At 43.7% G+C, this 27294-nt stretch overlaps 1 protein-coding gene across 4 annotated transcripts in view; it reads left to right on the top strand.

Annotated features, from left to right (window-relative positions):
• Positions 1 to 229: 229 nt before the first annotated feature.
• LOC138767619 (granulocyte-macrophage colony-stimulating factor receptor subunit alpha-like) overlaps positions 230 to 27294 on the top strand; it is a 47588-nt gene continuing 20523 nt past the window's right edge. For 3 of the 4 annotated variants that reach the window (XM_069945253.1, XM_069945252.1, XM_069945250.1), the window contains exons 1-7: positions 276 to 324; positions 2408 to 2507; positions 3989 to 4128; positions 11030 to 11171; positions 12699 to 12816; positions 12900 to 13066; positions 14938 to 15068. In XM_069945253.1, the coding sequence (XP_069801354.1) occupies positions 2429 to 2507; positions 3989 to 4128; positions 11030 to 11171; positions 12699 to 12816; positions 12900 to 13066; positions 14938 to 15068 (777 nt within the window). In that variant the 5' untranslated portion in view covers positions 276 to 324; positions 2408 to 2428. Of the gene's footprint in view, positions 325 to 1683; positions 1776 to 2407; positions 2508 to 3988; positions 4129 to 11029; positions 11172 to 12698; positions 12817 to 12899; positions 13067 to 14937; positions 15069 to 27294 lie in introns of all 4 variants that reach the window. The other variant, XM_069945251.1, reaches the window with a different exon arrangement.

The raw sequence follows: 27294 nt of genomic DNA, 5'->3' as shown, positions 1-27294 counted from the left end.
ATTCATATATGTACAGAATGTAACATTTTGTTGTAATATGAGGTATCTCATGCTCATGTAGCTTAGGATATAGATACATGTTCAGCTCTTAACACAAATGACTCTGTTGGTACAAGTTGTGGAGTAGAAGAGGAACTGATAGGAATAACACAACTAACCATATGTAATTTCTACTGCTATGGGAAGTCACATGCTATTCACCATGATTAATAGCCATTAGTTTTGTTTTCATCACTGTACTTCCTAGAAATATTCACAATGTTGCATTTTGAGAACACGAAGAAAGACTCAGACTGCAGTGAGATGAACGACCAAAGGATGCAGGTGAGTCGGCTGATATGTAGGATACGTGAGTTATACTTCTGCTCATACTTCTCATCTGTGTCTGCTCTCTAACATAGACATACTGTATGCTACCATATTAGACCTAAAACCTTAGCCACAACTTTAGAACGTATAATATTATACAATTATATATTGTTAAATTAAGTATTTAAAAAGCTGCTGAATAGGTTCTCAATACATCCATGAGATAAAATAATAACCTCTTGATATAACTTTCATAAAAAAGACTACAATATATAACAGGTAATGGTAGTCATTTATTGCACAGTTAATATTAATAGGATAGACCACACCTTTATTAATCCCTGTGTTCATATATGCATTTTCATTGTGTTACTGCATCACTTAAAGGGGTAGTTCAGCAAAAATAATATATATATTTTAAATCAACTTGTGCCAGGAAATGCCAGAAATTGACTTCTATTAAAAAAATCTCCAGTCTTCCAGTACTTACCAGCTGCTGTATGTCCTGCAGGAAGTGGTGTATTCTTTCCAGTCTGGAGAGCAGGAAAGGTTTTCTATGGGGACTTGCTACTGCTCTCGACAGTTCCTGTCACAGACCAGGTCAGCAGAGAGCACTGTGTCAGACTGGAAATTTTTTTTTCCTGGGACGTCCACTCACCTCCCTGGTTCCAGCGACGGGTCCCGCATCGCCGCGCTCTGGTCCCCGGTTCCCGAGGCGATATGTCTCAGGTCCGCTCAGCCGATCAGTGGCAGAGGCGGGATCTGAGTGGACTTGAAACGGATCCCGCCTCCGTCACTGACTGGCTGAGCGGACCTGAGACGTCACGTCTCGGGCCCGCGTCAGACACCAGGAAGCGGCCGGGAACCGGGGACCAGAGCGCTGCGATGCAGGACCCGCCGCTGGAATGGAGGAGGTGAGTGGACGTCGTTTCCCTCAGCCACCTCCTCCCCGGTGTCAGGAAAAAAATGCCCCCTCCCGCCGGACTACCCCTTTAACCCCATGGACATCTCTGTATATAACAGTGAGGCATGGAGCTTGCTGGAGTGCTACAGCTTGTTTGGTCTAGCAAACTATGTAGGTTTCGGATCATTACCCCCATCTATAACATTATAACCCTTAAATTAAATCAAAGATTATCACTGACCATCACCCGTTAGTGGGTTCAATGTTATGGCTGATTGGTGTGTGCTCCTGGTAGGCAGCGTTCACACACTACAGTATATCTACATAATTTCACTATTTTTAAAGCCATGTATACCAAACACGTATATTCTAAACATGTCTGACCAAACCCTAACCTAATGAAAAGCAACCACCGCCATACATTCTAAGTACAGACTATAATGTACTACATTTTATTCCATTTTTTTAAGGCATGTCACAGAGCGAGACGAGATAACCACAAGTAGTTGTAATGAGGAAGAAAGAAAGTGAATATGTCAGCTGCAATTTACATTGCAAACTGGTAACACTGCTGTTTTTAAAGGGATTTTCCGATTTTAAAATACTTGTCCTCTATCCACAGGATAAGGGACAAGTATGAAATCATGGGGGTCTGACCTCTGTGCCCCCCCGGGGATCTCTCCAAGGGGACCTGGTTCCTTTGTTATGAATCAAGCCATAGGTGGATATGTGACCTGCGTTCCATTCATTCTCTAAGGAGGACCGCGTAAGAGAGCCAAGGGCAGCACTCAACTTTTTCTGGCAGCTCCAAAAAGAATAAATAAAGTCACAGGTCCTCCATAACAAAGGAGTTAGGTTGCCTTTAGAGAGACTACTGGAGAGGGCATAGAAGTTCAGAAACCTGGGAGACATGAATATGCAAAAGAAGAGCCCATGGAGCCTTATTTAAAAGTCTCGAAACACAGGACTAGCCAGATATCCCTCTGGGAAGGGCCTTCCTGGGTCCTTCCCGGAGGGATATCTGGCTAGTCCTGTGTTTGGAGACTCTTAAATGAGGCTCCACGGGCTCTTCTTTTGCATACCCCTCTGGCTGGCACAGGTTCCCGACCTTACTTGACTTCCCTAAAAGATATTTTGGCAGCTACATGAAATGCAAAAAATTTCAATCTTTACATGTTGTTAATTATTTTTTAGATTTGAACAGAACAACAGAAAATGGATAGAAGAACATCTGTGACATTTCTTTGGATAACATGTCAATGTTTTCATTTATATCCATGCTGCAACGTCACTGGTAAGCCATACAATACTGATGAACTCCTGGGACACACATTAGAAACAGGAACTGGATTATTATCCTTATGTGTGACAAATACAGAACAAAACCAAAGGGCACAGCTACTTGTTTCCCCTCTATCAGATTCTCCTGCCATGATACTGTGTATGCAGAGATGATCTCATAGCTCGGGTGCTGCAGCCATAACCTCCACCCACATTAGGTCCTGGTTCTTGGGCGCACATCGGTAGCCCTGTCTGTAGCTGCAGGTCTGTGCTGAGTGATGACAATCTATGCAAAGTGCTACCAAATAACATTTATGTTTCTTCAGTTAGATATACCCTCCCTTGTAGCCAGATATGGCCCCCTTGTAGCCAAATATGCACCCCACCCCCAACCCCCACAGAAAGATATAGCCCACTTGTAGACAAATATTTCCCCCCTGCTGCCATATATGCCCCACTACAGCCTGATTTGTTCTCACTTGTAGCCAGATATGCCCCCATTCAGACAGGCAGATATACCCCCCTTCAGCCAGATATGGCCCCCTTGTATCCAAATATGCCGCCCTGCAACCACTTGTAGTAAGATATGTCCTCACTTTGCCAGGTGTTTCCCTTGTAGCCAGAGCTTATTGGCTAGCACTCTGCTTGTTATCCAGTATCTGACTCTCCTGTCCTTGGGCTGGCTTTATCTTTAGGCCCTGCCTCCTCCAGCTGTCAATCATTCCAGAGGAGGCGGCGATAGAGGATCGAAGAACCAAATTACAAGTAGTGTGTATAGACTGCTTGTGATCTGGACTCCACAGCTCGTAGCCGCGCGTGTCTCCGCCTGTGTCATATAGTCCATTCTATGCACTGGCAGATTTCGCCGTTCGTCCAAAGGGTACATGCACACTACGGAATCGCAACAGAAAACCCATTGCGGATTCCGCAGCTCACATCCACTTGCAGACTCTGGAGGCCACTGCGTCTCCGCCCATGCCATAGCCTCCATTCTATGCACGGGCAGATTCCGCCATCCATCCAAAAAATGAACAGGTTCATTCTTTGGATGGATTGCGGAATCCATCCATGCATAGAATGCAGTCTATAACAAGACCCAGTGGCCACCAGAGTCAGTGAGCGTGTGCGAGCTGCAGAATCTGTGAAGGGTTTTCCGTAGCAATTCCGTAGAGTGCACATATCCAAAGAATGAGCGTGTTAATTTTTATGACTGACGGCAGAATCCGCCGTGCAGAAAACGGAGTTTATGACAGGGGCGAAGACCCTTAGGAAGTGTATAAAAAGATTGAGATGTCACCATTTTGTGGGCCCTAGAACATGTGGGTTCTTTCAAATTCCTTGTAAGATCCTGCTTTACAACCAAGTATATTTTGTTGATTTACATATTTTTGATATGGCCAAAAAGAGGTGCAAAACAGGTTTCTAAAATCCAATTGTGCAATAATCACAGAGAAAAAATAAAAATAATTGTTACCTCTTCAAAATTTCCTTCAGAACTTCTGTCTGTAAAAAATCTGTCACTGACCATCAAGAATAACGAAGCTTCATTGACCTGGGACTGTGATGAATCCATGAAAACCTGCGAGAACATTTCATATGATGTCTTTTTGAAAGACCAAAATCTTAAAAGTGAAGTAAGTTATTATGCATGTATAGTAATTTTTTTCAGTAATTATTTTATTTTTATTTTTATAGTATATAGGTTAAAGTTTTTTGTTGTTTTTTTTTGTGGCTTGCCTCTAGTATCTAGTGTAAACTACCTTTGAGCTTTTTCATATTGAACTTTTAGTATTTTCTATGTACTCATTGGGGGAGATTTATCAGAGGGTGTAAAATTTAGACTGGTGCAAACTACCCACAGCAACCAATCACAGCTCAGCTTTAGGCAGTGCCGAAAAGAAAGCTGAGCTGTGATTGGTTACTGTGGGCAGTTTGCACCAGTCTAAATTTTACACCCTTTGATAAATCTTCCCCATTGCCCTTACCTTCTTTTGTTTGCTATCTAAAGCGTGTCATTCTCTAAATAATGTAGATGACTCACTGGGACCACTTTTTGGCCAAAGGCCAATGCTTTTTCCTGACAGGAATGAGTTTGACAGGAGAATAAAAGCAGAACTCTGAGAAAAATTTGTGCTCCTTTTAAGATTTTATTTTTTGCCTTTTGTCGCATGTTCTTGAATTTGTTCATGCCAAATCGCAGATCACTATGTCATGACTCAGCGCTATGAGAGTATGTAGACCTTTATACGGTTACTTTGCTCTATCCGGGTCAGTTCCTCTGTCTAGGATACCGCCCTGCTCTGTTAAGAGAGGTTCTCGACGTGGGCTGGGGTGATCTCTGACTTGTCCTCTTTTAGCTGCTTAACACTGTATAGTGTCTGTAGGTATAGCTGGTTGAAAGAAAGTCTCTGTGTTCTCCATACACGTGTGTCTGTCCACTATCACAACATTTCTGTTCCGGACAGGGATCCTGGCAGAGGCAGGCCCTGGCTAAGTACAGCAGGGATGCCTGGTCTGTGTGTGTATAGTGGTAGTGGATAGCGCTCATCCAATATAAAGGGTTCAACAATCACAATAGCACTCACCCGGTGTATGTGGGTATGGAATAATCCCTACCCACTCCACCAAAATCCAAGATCGTGCGTTAAAAGGTGTCAATCTCCGTCTCAACCGGAACATCCAAATATGGAGGGCGCTACGTTAAAAGCCCGGGGTGATGCCACTCCGGTATAACAAGGTAGGATAAAATAGAAAAAACAAAAGAAGTGCTCAGAGACTGATATTATTGAATACAGTGGGATCTTTGCAAAGAGCGGTATATTCCACTTACTTCACCGTGGGGGAAAGATCCGGACCATTGATCTGACCCCCTCCAGGACGCCTGTCAGTATGCGTGCATCAATGGGCAGGTAGCCGTCATGGGTTCCAAAATAGTTTAATTACAGAAATGGATGGCAACGCGTTTCGGTGGGTATAAGAACCACCTTTTTCAAGCCAACAGAATCTACCACAAATCTATTATTTATAGCAATCATAATTACTTACATACATGATCAAACAGGAGCTGTGTGGATCTCGCGCCGGACCGGAAGTGACGCGACGCACGGCAAAACCGGAAACGCCATGCGTTCCACGATGCGCTCCACGTCAGATGACGAGACCGGAAATGTCCTGCGTTCCAGCGTGCGCTCCACCTCCGACGCGTATCTCCATCAGCTGACACAGAAAATTTAATACATATACATGGAATCACAAAATCTACATAATTATCAAGAGAACATGATTCACAAAGATCCATAAAATACATATATATACACACATATAAACATCCACCAAAAAACGGTCCCTAATCTTGGGTATTTAGTTTATACTAAAATCACTTATTGAAGTTTTAAAAAAGACTTATAATATAAAAGATTGATATGTTTATGGGATGGGGAGAAAGGAAAAGGGATAGGGGGGTGGGGGGGGGGAGGGGCGGGGGTCAGGGAGGGAGGTAAAAAGGAACGAAGGGGGAGGGGGATATAAATATCTTATATATCTATTAATAGATAGATAAGAGGTCTGCAACTATAAATATATTTAAGGTATTTATTATAAAAATAATTTCTAGTTTTAAGTTATTTTGTTAGTGACGGGAAGGGGGGGAAAAGGGGGGGGGGGAGGAAAGAGAGCGAAGGGAACAATAGGGGAAAAGAGATTAGTCTAGTTTTAAAATATTATGTTAATGGTGGAAAAGAATAATAATAATAATAATAATAATAATAATAATATCTAGAGGTGGTGGGCATATAGATGAGCACTAGGCTCATATGGTAGTACATCTACCAATTATTTTTCTACTAAAATACCTGTTCTAAGGTTTCGTTTAACCCATGTGGATTCAACGTGTTCATTCTAAAAATCCAAAACATTTCTTTGTGGCAGAGGGTCCTGTAATCTCCACTTAAAATTTTCTCTATTGGTGTAACACGTAGTAGTTCATGGTTATTATTATGTACTTCAGAGAATGTCTAGACACACTGTGCAATAAATATTTATGACGGATATTAAATCTATGTTTATTTAGTCTTTGTCGTAGTGTGTTTTTTGTACGTCCTATGTATTTTAAATTACACGGGCATTCTAGCATATATATCACAAAGCTTGAATTACACGTCAGGTGTTGTTTAATAGTATATGGAGTGTCCTCTTCAGGGATAGTAATATTTTTCCTGTTATGTACAATATGAGTACAACATTTACAACGAGTATTGCCACATCTAAAACTACCAGATGAGGCTAACCATCCGCTACTTATTTGTGTATGGGAGTTCCTCTGGATTTTAGGAACGGATGGAGCGATAAAGTTTTTAATAGTTTTACTGCGTCGAAAGACACATTGTGGTTTGTCCTCAACCAGATCTTTTAAAATGGGATCATTCAATAGGATTTCCCAATTTTTACTTAGTACTTTTTTAATCTCCTTATGCTGCGCATTATATTTGGTTATAAAGAGAGATTTTCCTTTTTCATTTTTGTTATTCTCCACATTTGATGTTGGTATTAGGCAAGCTTCTTGACTTAAACAGAATGCTTTCTCGCGTGCTCCATCTATAAGTGGGCGGGGGTATTTTTTCTCTATAAATCTATCACATAGTGTAGATAGTTGTTCTTCGCATTTCGGGTTAGTACTACAATTACGCCTTATTCTTTTCATTTGACCAAATGGAATATTTCTCCTCCAGCTGTTTAGGTGGCAACTATTATAATCAAGGTAACTATTAGCATCCACATCTTTAAAGTGCGTAGCAGTATGTATCATGGAGTTCTCTGTATAAATATTCAAATCTAAAAATACTATTTCATGATTACTAATATGACTGGTGAACTGAAGACCCCAATCATTAATATTAAGATTAGCAATAAAAGCATTTAACCCTTCGTAGTCGCCTTCCCATATTAAAATGATATCGTCAATATATCGTTTATAAAAGACTATATTGGCATGATTAAGGTGTCTCTCAAATGCGCCCATGTACAAATTAGCGAAGCACGGGGCAAATTTTGTCCCCATAGCCGTCCCGCATGTTTGAATAAAAAATTTTTTATTATAAATAAAATAATTATGGGTTAAAACAAATGAGATAGCTTCTAATATAAAATCTCTTTGTCTGTTCGGCATAAGGGGATCGTCTATCAAAAAGGATTCAACTGCTTGTATACCTTTCTCATGCGGGATGTTGCTATAGAGGGAGGCTACATCTAATGTCGCCCAAATGTAGTTATCTTTCCAAATAATATTTTTTAAAAGAGTAAGAAGATGGCTAGTGTCTTTAAGGTAAGCTGGTAGTGATACAACAAATCTCTGGAGTTGTCGATCAATGTATTCAGAGAGATTGCCAGTCACTGACCCCATGCTGGCAATGATGGGCCTACCAGGGGGGGAGTCTCTACATTTATGGATCTTAGGTAAAAAATAAAAATATGGGACATTGGGTTCCGCAATATAAATAAAGTTTTTTTCCCGTTTTAAAATACAGTGATTACTCAAGGCTTCATCCAGAAACTCAAGCAATTTTTTATTAAATATATTAGTGGGGTCCTCACTAATAGGTCTATAATATAAGAAAAAATACCCCCGCCCACTTATAGATGGAGCACGCGAGAAAGCATTCTGTTTAAGTCAAGAAGCTTGCCTAATACCAACATCAAATGTGGAGAATAACAAAAATGAAAAAGGAAAATCTCTCTTTATAACCAAATATAATGCGCAGCATAAGGAGATTAAAAAAGTACTAAGTAAAAATTGGGAAATCCTATTGAATGATCCCATTTTAAAAGATCTGGTTGAGGACAAACCACAATGTGTCTTTCGACGCAGTAAAACTATTAAAAACTTTATCGCTCCATCCGTTCCTAAAATCCAGAGGAACTCCCATACACAAATAAGTAGCGGATGGTTAGCCTCATCTGGTAGTTTTAGATGTGGCAATACTCGTTGTAAATGTTGTACTCATATTGTACATAACAGGAAAAATATTACTATCCCTGAAGAGGACACTCCATATACTATTAAACAACACCTGACGTGTAATTCAAGCTTTGTGATATATATGCTAGAATGCCCGTGTAATTTAAAATACATAGGACGTACAAAAAACACACTACGACAAAGACTAAATAAACATAGATTTAATATCCGTCATAAATATTTATTGCACAGTGTGTCTAGACATTTCTCTGAAGTACATAATAATAACCATGAACTACTACGTGTTACACCAATAGAGAAAATTTTAAGTGGAGATTACAGGACCCTCTGCCACAAAGAAATGTTTTGGATTTTTAGAATGAACACGTTGAATCCACATGGGTTAAACGAAACCTTAGAACAGGTATTTTAGTAGAAAAATAATTGGTAGATGTACTACCATATGAGCCTAGTGCTCATCTATATGCCCACCACCTCTAGATATTATTATTATTATTATTATTATTCTTTTCCACCATTAACATAATATTTTAAAACTAGACTAATCTCTTTTCCCCTATTGTTCCCTTCGCTCTCTTTCCTCCCCCCCCCCCTTTTCCCCCCCTTCCCGTCACTAACAAAATAACTTAAAACTAGAAATTATTTTTATAATAAATACCTTAAATATATTTATAGTTGCAGACCCCTTATCTATCTATTAATAGATATATAAGATATTTATATCCCCCTCCCCCTTCGTTCCTTTTTACCTCCCTCCCTGACCCCCGCCCCTCCCCCCCCCCCCCCTATCCCTTTTCCTTTCTCCCCATCCCATAAACATATCAATCTTTTATATTATAAGTCTTTTTTAAAACTTCAATAAGTGATTTTAGTATAAACTAAATACCCAAGATTAGGGACCGTTTTTTGGTGGATGTTTATATGTGTGTATATATATGTATTTTATGGATCTTTGTGAATCATGTTCTCTTGATAATTATGTAGATTTTGTGATTCCATGTATATGTATTAAATTTTCTGTGTCAGCTGATGGAGATACGCGTCGGAGGTGGAGCGCACGCTGGAACGCAGGACATTTCCGGTCTCGTCATCTGACGTGGAGCGCATCGTGGAACGCATGGCGTTTCCGGTTTTGCCGTGCGTCGCGTCACTTCCGGTCCGGCGCGAGATCCACACAGCTCCTGTTTGATCATGTATGTAAGTAATTATGATTGCTATAAATAATAGATTTGTGGTAGATTCTGTTGGCTTGAAAAAGGTGGATCTTATACCCACCGAAACGCGTTGCCATCCATTTCTGTAATTAAACTATTTTGGAACCCATGACGGCTACCTGCCCATTGATGCACGCATACTGACAGGCGTCCTGGAGGGGGTCAGATCAATGGTCCGGATCTTTCCCCCACGGTGAAGTAAGTGGAATATACCGCTCTTTGCAAAGATCCCACTGTATTCAATAATATCAGTCTCTGAGCGCTTCTGTTGTTTTTTCTATTTTATCCTACCTGGTCTGTGTGTGTGTCCTACTCCTCAGAGAATCAGAAGGAAACTGACTAAGTGTTGTTACACTGCTTCTCCCCATGTGACTACTTCCTACAGGGTGTGTAAGGGTCCCTGTGAGTGGTGGAGAAGAGAGTGCGCAAAGAAAAGAGGATAGAGATAGGTAGAAGGAAAACAGCATCTCTCATTGGTTCACAAAATCAGATAACAAGACAGTAACCCTACAGTGACTACAGCTGTGCAATACATACAAAGTTATACATAATGACATCTAGTGGCGAAACTTATATACAACCTCATCACCACTCCACTTTAGAGTACAAGTCTTTTGAAACAGGTGTTCAGACACCACACTTTGAATCCCAGAATCCTGCACATTCTTTTCAGGTCCAGCAATAGGTACAGTATAGTTACACTACCCTCTCAGCATCCTGTGCCACAATGCTGCTGGATTACCCTGGCATCCAGGGGCTTAATATAGACAACTATGTTTGCCATAGGCATTACTCTAGCAATTATCCTGTCTGTGTAATATTTCATTCAGTTGCAAATTGAAGAAAGATTTTGGATATTCAGAGTTGTCATATAGAGGCACAATGCAGGGGCAAACAATGCCTATGAATCTGAGGTATGACACCTGTTTCCTCTGTAGATGCTTAACTTCAGACGGCTCAACTAGCATGACTTCTCAGAATAAGGGCCAGTTCACACGGAGTAAAAGGGGCGGAACTGTCTGCCGCGGAATCCCGTCTGCCTCAGTGTCATTAGTCTATATATGGGAGGGCTCACGCACCTCCGCACAAAACATTGACATGTCAATTCTTTGAGCAGAGAGGTGTGGAGAGCGGAGGCATATGAGCCCTTACATAGACAGACTGTATGAGATTGAGGCAGACGAATTCCGCAGTGGAGAGTTCTGCTGCTTTTTTTCCGTGTGAACTGGCCCTAAGGGCTCATGCACCTGTATGATGGTATGTGGAGTACACTACAGGTTTGTAATACAGATTCATTCCTTATGAATTCCATAGGCTAACATATTTTTGTTTTTTTATTTACAATAGTTTGTTACACAGGCATATGTATGCGGGGAAGAGATAAGCATTGTTCTAGAGAAGGATACTCCCAGCATAGTTTGTTTCATGGTAATGCCAATTTTAAATGATGAAATAGATCAAAATTCGTCTGAAATTTGCAGTGATCAAGGTAAGGCTATGGAAGATGCTGCAACTTAATGTAATTCATGAAGTGTACATACATGCTAAATTAGGTTGTATATTTATGCTCTGTTGATAACAGAAGTGTGGATGCATACATTAGGGCTCCTGCATACAAGTACAGATGAGCTAACTTAGCCTTAATTTGGGTATGCACAAATGAGAACTTATAGTAAGTACGCTCATTTGCACTTACGTTGTTTATCGTGCAAAATCAGGAATGTGATCATTTATTAGTTCAGGCGATTCCGCACGCAGTGATCTCAAACATTTTTATTTATTTTTTTTTTTATTTATTCATTTTATATATGAAATGTGAAAAGGAGGGTAATTTAACCTTTTATTATAGGATGGGATTTTATAATAATTAAAAAAAACTTTTTTTTACAGTTTTTTACAGTAATTTGTAGTCCCCCTAGGGGACTTCTATTAGCATTGCATTGATTGCTTATAGAGATCAATGCTGTACATGTGGGATGTACTAAGGATCATCTGGGCAGCCCCTCATGCTACTCCCCGTGGCTCCTGCTCTCCCCACCACTCGATGTCTGTGCATGCAATAGCACAGACAGCGAGCGGGGAACGAGGAGCAAGCAAGTGCTGACCTGACCTAGCTTGCTCCTTAATATCGGACCGTGTAATAGAGCCCTTAGTGGTGATGAATACAGCATCTAGTTACCTCTGGTCAGCCTGCGCAGCAAATGCCAATGAAAACAGTGCATACACTGCATCAAACAGGAGTCTCTGCTCTTATATGTGACTTCCCTGAAAGAAATCCCAAAATAATTTAGTATTTCGGCATATCTGCATTATTATTATTATTATTATTATTCAGAGGTATTATAATAATTTTAAAATTAAAAGCTTTGAAGTGTATAAAAAGCCCAATGCAATATTAGGCCTCGTTCACACATTGTAAGACAGTGGCCATTCTGTGACACGGCCATGTCACAAAACAGCCGCTGTCTGTGAAGTGCAGCATTGGCCGGATGATCATCACTTCTTTTTAATTGGAATACGGGCACATTTGGGTGTGCCCGCACTCCTATTAACCATAAGAGAAAATGTAAAGTACGGCTGGAGCTGCACTTTACATTATCTGCACAGTCAATTTTGTGTGGCCGCTATTCAATGAATAATGGCTGTGCAAAACTGACAAGTCAGTTATTTGTGCGACCGCATGGAATCCCGGCTGGAGTGTATACAGTGTGTATACACTCCGGCCAAGATTCCATAGTCATGAAAGCGATCAGCTTAAATAACGGCCTCTGTTTAATGAATATATACGTTGTGTGAACTTATATTGTATATACCTTACATTGTAATGTTCAATGATCTATTGGTTTTCTGATGTCTCCCCATGCATTGCCAGCTTTAGTTATGGCAGCAGGAACTTTTAATAACACAGAATGATGACTAGTGTATCTTTTTCTCCCCATATACAAGCTAAGAAGATGTTGCATACAATTATTTTAGATTCAGAGGAACATAACTTCCCGTGTGTCATGTTTCACAGGAAGAAGTGAGATGACAGGGAATATTACATGCACTGTTTACAACACATCCTCTATGAAATGTTCCTGGGACTATAGTGAAAGTCTACCATATAATGCAAAGTACAGCGTTTCTTTACAGTAAGTGTAAGAAGAACTGGAGAAGTATTTGTGTAATAAATTTTTTTGATTCAATATGTAATATTCTGTGGTTTTTGTTGCAGGCAAGGCACAACCATCCACTGCCAGCAATACATATATGATCTGGAAATGAGGACGGGCAGCTGCTCTTTTCAGGATTTAAACATAAACTATTTTGATGATGTGACTATTATTTTGAATAGGAACGGTTCTACTGTGTTAAAAGACATATTCAAACTTGCAGAGAAAGGTAAAGTAGCCTATTACTTGTATAGTATAATAACAGTTTTTTATCACTCAATAATATTCCAGCAAGGCTGCCATCAGAGGTGGATTTAGAAGGCAATGGAAGCAATCTCCCTAGTAGCCAATGTATTCGTTGTTTTTTATTGGATTTTTTCAATAGATAATGGAATTTATTTGCAATTGAAAAAACAGCTTACCCAAACTTGTTAAAAGGCAACAGTATGAAGATCTAGGCAGGGTGCACTAAGCTCCAGCGTGGCCAAACTCTGCTTTTATGTAGTAGAATCCAATGCAATGTGTCGAGGCCGCCACTCAAAGACGTAGTGAGTGCTAAAACATAACTTTTATTAACCAATGCACTTCATGCCAGTGCACTTAGTCATGGACCATGACTAAGCGAACCTGCACGAAACGCGTCAGTCTGCCCGCACAGTACTTTAGATTTTAGTTAATAAAAGTTACGTTTTAGCACTATGGGGGAGATTTATCAAACATGGTGTAAAGTGAAACTGGCCCAGTTGCCCCTGGAAACCCCCAGATTCCACCTTTCATTCCTCACAGACTCTTTGGAAAATGAAAGGTGAAATTCTACTTTACACCAGTTGGATGAATATCCCCCGATGTCTTGGAGTGCTGACCTCCACACATTGCATCAGATTCTACTAAATGAATATAATTAACCTTCCTCATATCCAGGCTCCCCTTGAGCTCTAAGAGAAACAGATCACTGATCTCAGGGAGACCAGCCAAACGACAACACTGCCGGCTGCTAATGAAAGCACTCAATGCAGTGAAGTCCTAGGTGCATTGCCCCCTGGGAAACATGAATATGCAAAAGAAGAGCCTGTGAAGCCTCATTGAAGAGTCTCAAAACACAGGACTAGCCAGATATCCCTCCGGGAAGGACCCAGCCGAGGGGTAGCTCCTGTAAGGAAACCACCAAAACCACCATATTAAGTGGCCCTATAAGTCAGTGTAACGACAAGGGAAAAACCAAGGCCAGGTGTCCATCCACATACAGCTGTTTCGGGGTGTTGCCCCTTATTGAGCTCTTGGAGCAGTTGCAACGGATCCTGATGTTGTCTATTATAAGCCTATTATGCAATAATATTGATATTGATTTTTCTTCTTATCTTGATGATGTGACTTAAATGTTTAAGGAGTACCAAGTGGCATGGTCACTGTCTTTAACCATAGATCCACCCCTGATTTAATATTATGTAGACTGGACGAAAACCATAGCATGGATGACTACTACAACATGTTTCCGTTTACTCCAGAGCAAACAGGGTACATGCATGACAGTAAGCAACAATTGTTTCACTATCAAAGCTTTACCATGGCCGTGATGTAGCCTTCATAGCGAAACAACTGTTGCTTACCGTTGTGCATATACCCTGTTTTTTCAATGAATGTAAACTACGCAAGGGGAGTGCTGCGGATTGTTCTCATTGCTGCATACTTGGTTGGACTAGGTTCACACCACATGTACACCTGCAATATTTTCTCTGTCCACCTGCTCACATCAGCTTAAAGCGAATGTACCATCAGGTACATCGCTTTACGTTTTTTACATGAGTGGATTGGTGCCAGTTTGGGGATGCCGATGCTGTGGTCTTTTTTTTTAATAAACCGGCGCCTGGTTCCTGCGCACAGTGGCGGTCTATTTCTGAGCACCAGCCCGGCATGAAGGACTGGGGGCCAGCAGGCAAAACCCTCTCCCCTCTGTGATGCAGCTCCATTGATTCTAATGGAGCTGCGTCACAGAGGGGAAGGGAGATCGTCACACAATGATAAAGCTTTACTTGTATAAGTATGGAAAAACTTCTCTGTGCTGATTCTTTATCATTTATTTACACTTATTTTTATTTTAAGAAATTTTAAATCCACCAAGAAATCTCACAGTGATATACACTAAAGAAAATTTTATCCTGAGCTGGAAACGTCCCCATACACAGTATGAGGTTTCTGAAACATGCTTTGAATACCAAATGGAGAAAAACAAGGTAATACTATTATTGTGAAACTTGTTAATAGCCGATATATAATATACTGTATAGCTGCATGTCATGTGACCTCATAGTTGTAAATATTATCAGAATATTAGAAAAATGGTTGTCACCTGGAACCTCCTGCACTCCGATCAGGTTTTCTGGTGTTATATGCTTTATATATATTTTTTTCTTTACAGTATCACAGTTAAGACTCCTATATACCTTCAATAATTGTCAGGAAAACGATTGTTTGGCTGACAGTTGTCTCTCATCTTGCCCATAAACATGAACACTAGGAAAGACCGAGCATCCATGTGTTCTCTATAGTTAGGGCTATGCCACTGCCAAATTGCTCTGGTGCTGGTTTATCCTTCTGAGAACAAAAGGGTCAGGGAGTAAAAATCCATCACACCTGACCCCTATCTCCACTGACATCATCTGTCTGTGGAGACTCGGAAGGCCCCCTTATACCTTATAGCTTCAGCCAAACCTGCTGACAGTGATGGGTTTGGATGAGTTTAGAAAACAGTGAATAGGGGTCCTTAAAGGGGTAGTGCGGCAGTAAAAAATTATTCACAGACTAACACACATTACAAAGTTATACAACTTTGTAATGTATGTTATGTCTGTGAATGGCCCCTTTTCCCGTGTTTCCCACCACCCCCACCCGTGTACCCAGAAGTGTGGTGCGCTATACTCACCTGTCACGTGCCGACACCCGTCTCCGATCTTCAGCGAGTGACGTCTTCTTTTGGGCGGACGGTGAACAGCTCCGACTGTCCCGAATGCCGGCCGCCCTCTGCAGCGTCGTCCCATGCTCAGCTGCGATTGGCTGAGCATAACTGTGCTCAGCCAATCGCGGCTGAGCAGCTGATGACGCGGTCGCGTCATCAGCCGCTCAGCCACGATTGGCTGAGCATAACTGTGTTCAGCCAATCGCTGAGCACAGTTGTGACACGGCGGAGGGGGGACGGGCGGCAGCGACTCAGCCGTCCGTCCGAAGATGACGTTTGGCACAAGATGGCGGATGGCCCTCAACACGGATCAGGTAATGTATAATGCACCAACACTTCCGGGTACACGGGTGGGGGTGGTGGGACACGGGGAACGGGGCGATTCACAGACATAACATACATTACAAAGTTGTATAACTTTGTAATGTGTGTTATTCTGTGAATAATTTCTGAGCGCCAAACTGCCCCTTTAAGACAGCCTGAGTACCGCCTGGAAAACAGGGATACAGCCTAGGCTGTAGCCTTGTTTTCCAGGCGGTACTCGGGCTGTCTCCACCTTTCCCACAGAACGGGAAGGCAGCAGGAATCAAATTCCGAAGGTTCGAGTTTGAACAAACCTGAAAATTTCCGCTGTTCGATCATCTCTACTTAAGAATTATGTTGGAAAGATTCACATGCAAAAAAAGTAGATAGTGACAAGCCTTCTGGTGAGATATATACAACTACTGCCTAGACTTCTTATATAGGTGGACAAGCAGCTATTGCTGTAACATTGGTATTTCACTTCTGTCTGCTTGGCCGGGACATGTCATCAAGACACCAGAAATTTTAATCAGTGCTAGATGCTAGAACAAACTCTCAGCTAAGCACCTGTAACATACCCCTCCACCCATCATGGGTCAGTTATGTGTTGTGCCCACGTGTGGATGACCAGTCACTTGCCAGATGGTGCTGAGTGACGCCAATACAGTGGTGGTTGGTCGAGATAGGTGTAAGGCCTTTCATACTTGTCTAGAAGTCAACTCTTTTTATAGTGAATCTGTGCCAATAATCCACCCCCCAAAACCAATTGTACCGTTGCATAGCTGCCTTCAATCCAAGATCTATCTTGGGGTTCGTTCGGCAGGTGATGGAGTTATTCTCCTAAAAAAAATCTTTTAATCTAGCAGTTCTGTGTCAAAGAGGTGTAGCCTAGAGTACCGGTGGTCTGCACCGTCCCTGCGTTCCTCCTCCCCGCTCTTCTCATCCTTAGTAACGCCCCCAGGCAGGATTCCTCTTCCTTGTCCTGTAAGTTCTGTGGCTCGCAATAGCGCATGCACAGGATTTTGAAAACTCTTAAGAGGAAGAATGAAGAGGAGTTCCTAATGAGGAGGAGGGCAAGGAGGAGGAGGAAAGGAGAGGCATCGAAGACCTAGGGCACGGGTGTTCTAGGCCACACCTCTTTGACACAGCACTGCTAGATTAAAAATGATTTTTAGGAGAATAACTGTATCACCTGCAAAACGGACCCCAGGACAGATCTTGGATGTGGGTACAAATTTGCTTTAAATCTCTCTTCCACTAGGTGAGGCTTTATGTACCACACAGCAGTGTTGCCTAATATTTAACCCTTAGACTAAGCCCCTTTTCACAGCAGCAGCTTTGCCACCCGATAAGGCTGGGTTCACACTACGTTTTTGCAATCCATTTTTTGCAAAAAAACAAACGGATGCACAGAGTTGCATCCGTTTTTTTCCATCCGTTTTTCATCCATTTTTTGCAAAAAACGGATTGCAAAAATGTAGTGTGAACCCAGCCTTACATTATTAATAGGTGATGTTGTGTTTCCATGGCAGCCAGGGGGCTTTTTGAAGGACCCCAGGTTTGCCATGTAAGTGCTGGTATACAGTCAGGCATAATGCTGACAAAAAAACAAAGTGCAACAGCACTGTCAAAGGCATAATGCTGGCAGGGATAATACATTGTACTACAATAGTAGTGCAGCGTACTGGGCGTGACCAGATAACTGCATGTGTAAGTACCCTTATGGGACTGGTTAAAAAGTTGAAGAAATAAAAGTGTAAAAACATAAAAAATTACATGTAAAATTACATTACTAAACATAAAAAATAATAATAATAATAAATATATTTAGTTTTAATAAAGACCTGAACTATAAAAGTCTATCACTAGTTATCCGACATGGTGAATTCTGTAAAGAAACAAAAAAATCTGTCTCATTTTTGACTCTCGACTGTCTAGCATGTGTTGAGGGGGAAATACAAAGCAGAAATGAAAGCAAATGTGATTTGCTGGTGATGAAAGATGAGGGAAGTTTAAGGATTATCCTGCATCTGGGTTTTGAGTCTACAGTTTTACAAACAAAAAAATTCCCTCTCTGACGTCTTGAAATTAACAGTTTCACAACATTTACAATACAAGTATCACTTCTGAGCAGCTTTTCTTCAAAACGTTTGCTATTGACTTTAACGTTCTACTGTTAACACCTAGGTCAGGAGTGGGCATACAAAGAATTGCATTCCTACTTCCATTCAAGGTCAAGATTGTCCTTAAATGATCTACAATGTATCTAAAATAATTACAGACAAGCTAGATTGCCTTACCCCATGCAAGGACATTCTGTCCCCCATGCCTGTCGCCTTAAAGTGATATTGTCACCCCCTCTTCATATGAGTTCTCATCACCCTTCTTAAGCTTATATTCTGGTCGTCTTACCGTATAAAGCAGGGGGACTCCACAACTTTTAGTGAAGGGACACTTACCGGGGTCTTTTGTCAGTTGAAGGTCCGAGCTTTAGTAGTAAAAGTTTTTTGTTACTTTTCACAAACATTGTTGAACTATTTACATACAGAATTGATGCTTATTAGTGAGAAAACTGTCATTTTTTCTCACTGGCCCTTTGAAATTAGGTACAAAGGGGGTGACTGCCCCAGTAGTATATAGCCCCCCCGTGCGCTCTCCCCCAGTAGTATATCACCCCAATGCACTCTCCTTCAGTAGTATATAGCACCCCTGTGCGCTTTCCCCCATAGTATATAGTCCCATGTGCTCTCCCCCAGTAGTATATAGCCCCCATCTGCGCTCTTCCCCATAGTATATAGCCCCGTGTGCTCTCCACCAGTAGTATATAGCCCTCCGTTTGCTCTCCCCCTCCCATATAGCCTATAGCCCTACTGTGTGCTTTCCCCCTCTAGTATACACAGGGGTGTGCTCTCCCCCTGTAGTATATAGCCCCCTGTGCGCTCTCCCCCTGTAGTATATAGCCTCCCTGTGCGCTCTCCCCCTGTAGTATATAGTCCTCTGTGCGCTCTCCCCCTGTAGTATATAGCCCCGTGTGCTCTCCCCCTGTAGTACATACCCCTCTGTGTGCTGTACCCCAGTAGTAGATATCCCCCCTGTGCACTCTCCCCCTTGTAGTATAAAGCCCCCCTGTGCGCTCTCCCCCAGTAGTATATAGCCCCCCAGTGCAGTGGCGCCGCAATGATGAGGCGACCTGAGTCGTCTGCCTCAGGCGGCGCCACCAGCTGTTATCATGGGGGCGGCATTCAGTGGCGTAGCTACCACGGTCGCAGCGGTCGCCGCGACCGGGCCGCTACTGTACTGCCACTGTACTGCCCGCCTCCCACTCCCTCTTGTGACCGCAAGCAATGTTTTGCCTGCGATCACAAGAGGAGGCTGGGACGGCCCGCAGCTGACTTGCGGGGCTGGGAGCATCTTGACGGCAAAAAAACAGGTCCCGCGAAGCCCCGCCCCCTCCGCTGGAAGCCCCGCCCCCAGCCGCGGTAAGCCCGCCAGCGCGCGTGACAAGAAGACTAGAGGAACCATTCAGGTGAGTAAAGATTTTTTTGTTTTAAAGGGCATGATGGGGGTGTAGTGGTATGGTGGTGGAACAAGAGGATGATGGGGGTGTAGTGGTATGGTGGTGGAACAAGAGGATGATGGGGGGTGTAGTGGTATGATGAAGGAACAAGAGGATGATGGTGGGTGTAGTGGTATGGTGGTGGAACAAGAGGATGATGGGGGGTGTAGTGGTATGATGATGAGGGGTGTAGTGGTATGATGATGAGGGTGTAGTGGTATGATGAAGGAACAAGAGGATGATGGGGGGTGTAGTGGTATGGTGGTGGAACAAGAGGATGATGGGGGTGTAGTGGTATGGTGATGGAACAAGAGGATGATGGGGGTGTAGTGGTATGATGGAACAAGAGGATGATGAGGGGTATAGTGGTATGATGGTGGAACAAGAGGATGATGGGGGGTGTAGTGGTATGATGATGGAACAAGAGGATGATGGGGGTGTAGTGGTATGGTAAAGGAACAAGAGGATGATGGGGGTGTAGTGGTATGGTGATGGAACAAGAGGATGATGAGGGGTATGGTGATGGAACAAGAGGATGATGGGGGGTATAGTGGTATGGTGATGGAACAAGAGGATGATGAGGGGTGTAATGGTATGATGATGGAACAAGAGGATGATGGGGGGTGTAATGGTATGATGATGGGGGTGCAGTGGTATGGTGGAACAAGAGGATGATGGGGGGTGTAGTGGTATGATGAAACAAGAGGATGATGGGGGGTGTAGTGGTATGATGGTGGAACAAGAGGATGATGGGGGGTGTAGTGGTATGATGGAACAAGAGGATGATGAGGGGTATAGTGGTATGATGGTGGAACAAGAGGATGATGGGGGGTGTAGTGGTATGATGATGGAACAAGAGGATGATGGGGGTGTAGTGGTATGATGGTGGAACAAGAGGATGATGGGGGGTGTAGTGGTATGGTGGTGGAACAAGAGGATGATGGGGGTGTAGTGGTATGGTGGTGGAACAAGAGGATGATGAGGGTGTAGTGGTATGATGATGGAACAAGAGGATGATGGGGGGTGTAGTGGTATGATGATGATGATGGAACAAGAGGATGATGGGGGGTGTAGTGGTATGATGATGATGGGGGGTGTAGTGGTATGATGATGATGGAACATGAGGATGATGGGGGGTGTAGTGGTATGATGATGATGATGATGGAACAAGAGGATGATGGGGGTGTAGTGGTATGATGGAACAAGAGGATGATGGGGGGTGTAGTGGTATGATGGAACAAGAGGATGATGGGGGGTGTAGTGGTATGATGATGATGATGGAACAAGAGGATGATGGGGGTGTAGTGGTATGATGGAACAAGAGGATGATGGGGGTGTAGTGGTATGATGATGAGGGTGTAGTGGTATGATGATTAAGGAACAAGAGGATGATGGGGGGTGTAGTGGTATGATGATGAGGGTGTAGTGGTATGATGATGGAACAAGAGGATGATGGGGGGTGTAGTGGTATGATGATGAGGGTGTAGTGGTATGATGATTAAGGAACAAGAGGATGATAAAGGGTGTAGTGGTATGATGATTAAGGAACAAGAGGATGATGAAGGGTGTACTGGTATGATGATGAAAGGGCAGGAGGATGAAGGGGGTGGTAGTATTATGGTTGAGGTGTTTGTAGTATGATTATGAAAGGGCAGGAGGATGAAAGGGGTAGTAGTATGGTGATAAAGGGGCAGGAGGAGGGGACAACATGGGGGGCCATCTATATGGGGGATAACATGGGGGGCATCTATAAGAGGGACAACACAGGGGGCCATCTATAAGGGGGAAACATTGGGGGCCATCTATAAGGTGGACTACATGGGGGGTGTATACAATAGGGCATGCACAGAGGGGGGGGCATGTACTTTAAGGGGGGTCACATAGTGTCAGGGCTACCTACTAAATGAGGGTGTAAAGGGGACAGTACAGATGTGCAGTTTGTAGAGAGATGAGGATGGTGTCAGTGTGAGGAGCCTAATATGTCTGTCTGGCAGATTCTGTGGATTCGTGGCCCAGAGAAGTTCTCAAAATCGCCCACAACAGATGGAGAAGATGAAAAGGGAAGAACTCCGATCAGAGAAGACGTCCCCTGTGAGTCACTTGATATAACTGCACTGTAATGTATATGGTGTATAGATCCTGTGTACAGTGCGTCCACCTCTATATGACTGTATGAAGTGATATTGGTCTATGTACAGAGGATTATATTCAGTAGCAGCGGTGGTGTTAGTCACTATGAGGTGGTATTATTTGTTACTTGTTATCTGGTACTGTGTTTTATTGGATTTAGTATACTGGATTTGGTCAGTAACAATATGGTGGTGATGGTTGTGGTGTGGCGGTAATATTTCCCCTTGTGTACTGGTAATATTGGCAATATTGGTCTCAGTAAACAGGATTTGTTTAGTAACAGTATGGCGGTGATAATATTTCCTGTATACTGGTATTATTGGTAATATCAGTCTTGAGATATATATATATATATATATATACCAATAGCATCAAGAAAGGGGGGGCCCAAGTTGACCTCTTGCACCAGGGCCCAAGAGACATTAGCTACGCCCCTAGGGGCGGCATTCAGTGGCAGATTATAATATGGGCGGTTCGGGCGGCCGCTCACATTATAATCCGCCACTGATTGTACCATGTACCAGAGACCCCCGCACCCGGGCAGCATCTGTAATTAGATGCTGGGAGCGGGGGAGACTGTATTCATAAGCGCCGCGGTGTAATGAATCAGCCACGCGGTGCTGTTACTACAGCGCGGCGCTTATGAATACAGTCTCCCCCGCTCCCAGCATCTAATTACAGATGCTGTCCAGGCTCGGGGGTCTCCGGTATCGGCATTCTACGGAACGTGGGAATGCAGCCTTTAGTCCCCCGGCTGATGTGCGGCTTCCGGGGGTGTCCCGTCCTGTCCCCGGCAGCGCGCGCATCAGAGAGCTCCCTGTGCACTGGAAGTCACAGCCACAGGCGCACGGGGAGCTCTCTGATGCGCGCGCTGCCGGGGACAGGACGGGACACCCCGGGCAGCCGCACATCAGCCGGGACCAGACCAGAGAGGCTCGACGGGGGAACGGATGGCAGGTGAGTTGTGTGCTGTTTTTTGTTTTTATTTTATCTGCTGTGCAGGGGGGGGACCATATATAAGGGAGAGGGAAGAGGGGGACCATCTATAAGGGGGGGAAGGAGAGGCGAGAGGGGGACCATCTATAAGGGAGGGGAAAGAGGGGGACCATCTATAAGGGAGGGGAAAGAGGGGGACCATCTATAAGGGAGGGGGAGAGGGGGACCATCTATAAGGGAGGGGGAGAGGGGGACCATCTATAAGGGGGGGAGAGGGGGACCATCTATAAGGGAGAGGGGACCATCTATAAGGGGGGGAAGAGGGGGTCCATCTATAAGGGGGGAAGAGGGGGACCATCTCCTAAAAGATCAGCACCCTCCTCTCCTGACATCCTCTGTGCTGCTGGGACTTCTCCTCTAGGATTAGCACCCTCCTCTCCTGACATCCTCTGTGCTGCTGGGACCTCTCCTATAGGATTAGCACCCTCCTCTCCTGACATCCTCTGTGCGGCTGGGACCTCTCCTATAGGATTAGCACCCTCCTCTCCTGACCTCCTCTGTGCTGCTGTGACCTCCCCTATAAGATCAGCCCCCTCCTCTCCTGACATCCTCTGTGCAGCAAGGGACCAAACATTATGTTTATTGGGGACAGCAGTGGGGGGGGGGGGGCAGTAGTGGATTATAATGTGGGCGGATTGACCAGGGGGGGCGTCATCCTATAGTTCGCCTCGGGCAGCAGAGAGGCTAGAATCACCCCTGCCCCAGTGCGCTCTCCCCCTGTTGCAAATAGCCCCTCTGTGCGCTCTCCCCCAGTAGTATATAGCCCACCAGTGCGCTCTCCCTCTGTTGTGTATAGCCCCCCTGTGCTCTCTCCCCCAGTAGTGTATAGCCCCCCTGTGCACTCTCCCCCGTAGTATATAGCCCCCCTGTGCGCTCTCCCCCAGTAGTATATAGCCCACCAGTGCGCTCTCCCTCTGTTGTGTATAGCCCCCCTGTGCTCTCTCCCCCAGTAGTGTATAGCCCCCCTGTGCGCTCTCCCCCCGTAGTATATAGCCCCCCTGTGCGCTCTCCCCCAGTAGTATATAGCCCCCCTGTGAGCTCTCCCCTTCCCATATAGCAGAGAAAACAAACACTTATACTCACCTGGATCCGGTGTCTCCCCTTCTCTTCCCTCTTGTTGCCGCACTGCAGCGGTCACAAGATGCCGCTCTCTCCTTGTCCTGGTGCCGGCATAGTGACGTCACTCAAATGACCGCTGCGGCCAGTGAGGGGTGACCGACGGAGTTAGACAATGGCTCCCTCTCGGTCAGTGCTGCTGCACAGTAACTATGAGCGCTCGTTACGAGCGCTCATAATTACTGTGCAGAGCGCGGCTGTAGCAGGGGTCCGGACAGCTGACAGAGGACCTCTGGTATAAGGGATTTCTTGGTGGTCTCGCTGCTCAAAAATGCATGGTATTGTTGGTGGACAGCAGTGTCGGGCTGGGGTACATTGGGCCCACCAATTAATTTATTACTAGGGGCCCATCCTACATATACCAGATATAACCAGCGCCAAACCTTTCACATTACTATAGTGACTTTGCACAGAACTGTGTATGTGACCAGCGATGCCAGCTCACCGCTAGTAACTTGTCAGTCACTCTATGCAAACAGCATAACATGCCACATAAGTTTTTTGAAAGGAGAAATCCCTTTTATTAGGGGAGGATTTCTTTTTATAAAAAAAAAAAATCCTTTTTTTTTCCTTTTTACATTTATATTAATTTGAAGTCCCCCTGGGGGACAAAAAGCAAGAACGGGAGGTATTGCAGTATGAGTCTATGGGAGTCTATGTAGAACAGATGGTATGCAGTGGCGTCTATCATAACTATATGGGAAGGTATCTGTCAGGGAGCGAAAAGAGTAAAAACGAGACCTTAATATGGTGCATTTTTACACTGTCTAGTCTAAGTTTCCACTGTCAAGCTAATTGACTTTTTTATTTAATTTAAAGAGGTACTCTGGCAAAAACCTTTTTTTCTTCTCAAACCAACTGGTATCTGAAATATATATATAGATTTGTAAATTACTTCTATTTCAAAGTCTTCCAGTACTTATCAGCTGCTATATGTTCTGCATGAAGTGAAGTCTTTCCAGGCTGACACAGTGCACAGTCTCTGCTGCCACCTCTGTCTATGACAGGAACTGTCCAGAGCAGTAGCAAATCCCCATAGAAAACCTCTCCTGCTCTGGACAGTTCATGTCATGAACAGAGATGGCAGCAGAGAGCACTGTGTCAGACTGGAGAGAATACACCACTTCCTGCAGGACATACAGCAGCTGATAAGTACTGGATTTTTAAATGAAAGTGAAATACAAGTCTTTATAACTTTTGGACACCAGCTGATTTGAAAGGAAAAAAAATCGCCAGAGTGCTCATTGAATTCTACTGAATTCACTATAAATCTGAACCAAGAATAAGACTGTTGCACATTTTCCTGCTTTTTGGTGTTTTTTTCGGGCACTTTTTCTCCCATCTTCTCCTTTTAGTGTAAATTACTTTTAGCGTTTTATCCCCAGTGTTTTTGTTTTTTTGTTTTTCATGTGATTTGTCATGTGATTTCAGGTTTGCTGTTGAAGGACTGGGGGGAAAAAAATAATAATTTTCATATAGACAGGACAATATTCCCCCCCATAGAAGTCTGTGGCAAAACACCAAACACATGGCCTGCTATGATTTCAGAAAAGAAAAAAAAAAACATAGCAGAAAAATGTCCTATGGGTTTTGCGCTTTAGCTTTTCCCCATTGACTATCAGCTAACATCTGGTCTCTGCGTTTTTGGACCCCCAAAAATGCCATATGCCATATTTCTAAAAAAAAAAAAAAAAAAAAAAAAACTAGACTGGGTCCAGCCATATACTACATGAGAACATACTCCTCTCCCAAAGTTATTCACAGGATAAGGGATAACAAGACCTATAGAGAATTAATGAAGCCCAGTCCCTACTGTTTATTTAAGGGGGACACGTTCCCCACATTCTCGTGACCACTGCACCCCCACTAATCAGCTAATATCCCCTATCCTATGGATTTTGCAGGAGGAGGGGACAGCTACCTAGGCCACACCTGGATGTATGGGTGTGTATGGGTGTGTGTGAGCCACTGGGTTGTGTATATATGATGTATATCTATGGTGGTGTCCATGTTGCTATGATATGCTATCATTGGTGTGACCCTGTCACTTGAAAAAACCTTTTGAATTTTACTATCCACTGCTCCATCCCACTTCCGCTCATTGTGCAGGTGATAGATCTGTGTAGCAGGCAGATGTCCAGCTTTATGACTCTGCAATATGTGATGGATCCCCAACTCCCAAGCAAAATATGTTAAACCAAAGAACGCAAAGTAAAGACACAACACATTGTAATCAGGTGTCAAAGGGTCCCAATTTTATTTAAAATGACATGACATTGAAAATGGCAGACCCCCGACTCACAAAGAGTCACCCTCCAGCACTCAGGCGAGGAAAAACCCCCTGTGGGGGAAACCTCGAGGGAGCCATGGCTGGAGAGTTGCCCCTCCCCTGGGCTCAGAGGGTTATACCATAATATAAATATAATAAACTGGAAGTAAGAGAGATCTGGCTGCAATATCTGTCACCTTATTGATGGCTAGGTGGATGTATCTCTTCTTCCTCACAGATCCAGGTCCACTTCTCAAGAAGGTGTAGACATGATGAGGGGGCAGTCCAAAGCAGACCACCCCTTTACCCCTGCTAGAACCTCCAAATTACATCAAGGGTAGGGGGCAGTAAAGTATACAAGCTCAAGGTCCTCTGGCGCATCCAAGATGGCACTGATCAGGGCGCGGTGCATTGCTTTATGGAACCCTCTTTATGACATAAGCGCTTGTCATCACAGTGCACGGTTGCCATGGTTACTGCAGGTAAACACATCTGAAGCATTAACCCACTAATGACTGGCAATGCACTTTACTGCAGAGGTCACTAAACACACTTGTAACCAAGCAAACAGCTTATGGTTAGGCCACACTAAGAACACTAAATAATACTGTTTGATGTGGCCCATAGCAACCAATCACAGCTCAGCTTTCGTTTCTCATATTACTATGGTAAAATAAAAGCTGAATTGTGATTGGTTGCCATGCGAAATTTAGACAGTCTAACTTGCCCATAGCAACCAATCAGAGCTCAGCTTTAATTTTATAAGATCTTTTTAAGATATGAAAGGTGAGCTGTGATTGGTTGCTTTGGGCAAATCAGACCGTGTTTTGTCTCTGGCAGGTTAATAAAGCTGTTCAATTGTTGTAAAGCTTATGATGATGATGATAACGACTGAAAACACATGACATCAAGCTTCCCCATCAGTGGTGTAGCTACCACGGTCGCAGCGGTCGCTGCCGCGTCCGGGCCGCTACCAAGGGGGGGCCCGCGAGGCCCCCCCTTGCCACTGTACTGCTCCCCTCCCCTCCCACTCCCTCTTGTGATCGCAAGCAATGTTTTGCCTGCGATCACAAGAGGGAGGCTGGGACCGGCCCCCAGCTGACTTGTGGGGCTGGGAGCATCACCTAGGCAGAA

This window comes from Dendropsophus ebraccatus, chromosome 11, assembly GCF_027789765.1.
Source record: "Dendropsophus ebraccatus isolate aDenEbr1 chromosome 11, aDenEbr1.pat, whole genome shotgun sequence".
In the NCBI taxonomy this organism is placed as follows: domain Eukaryota; kingdom Metazoa; phylum Chordata; class Amphibia; order Anura; family Hylidae; genus Dendropsophus; species Dendropsophus ebraccatus.
This window is presented reverse-complemented; position numbering and strand designations above follow the sequence as displayed.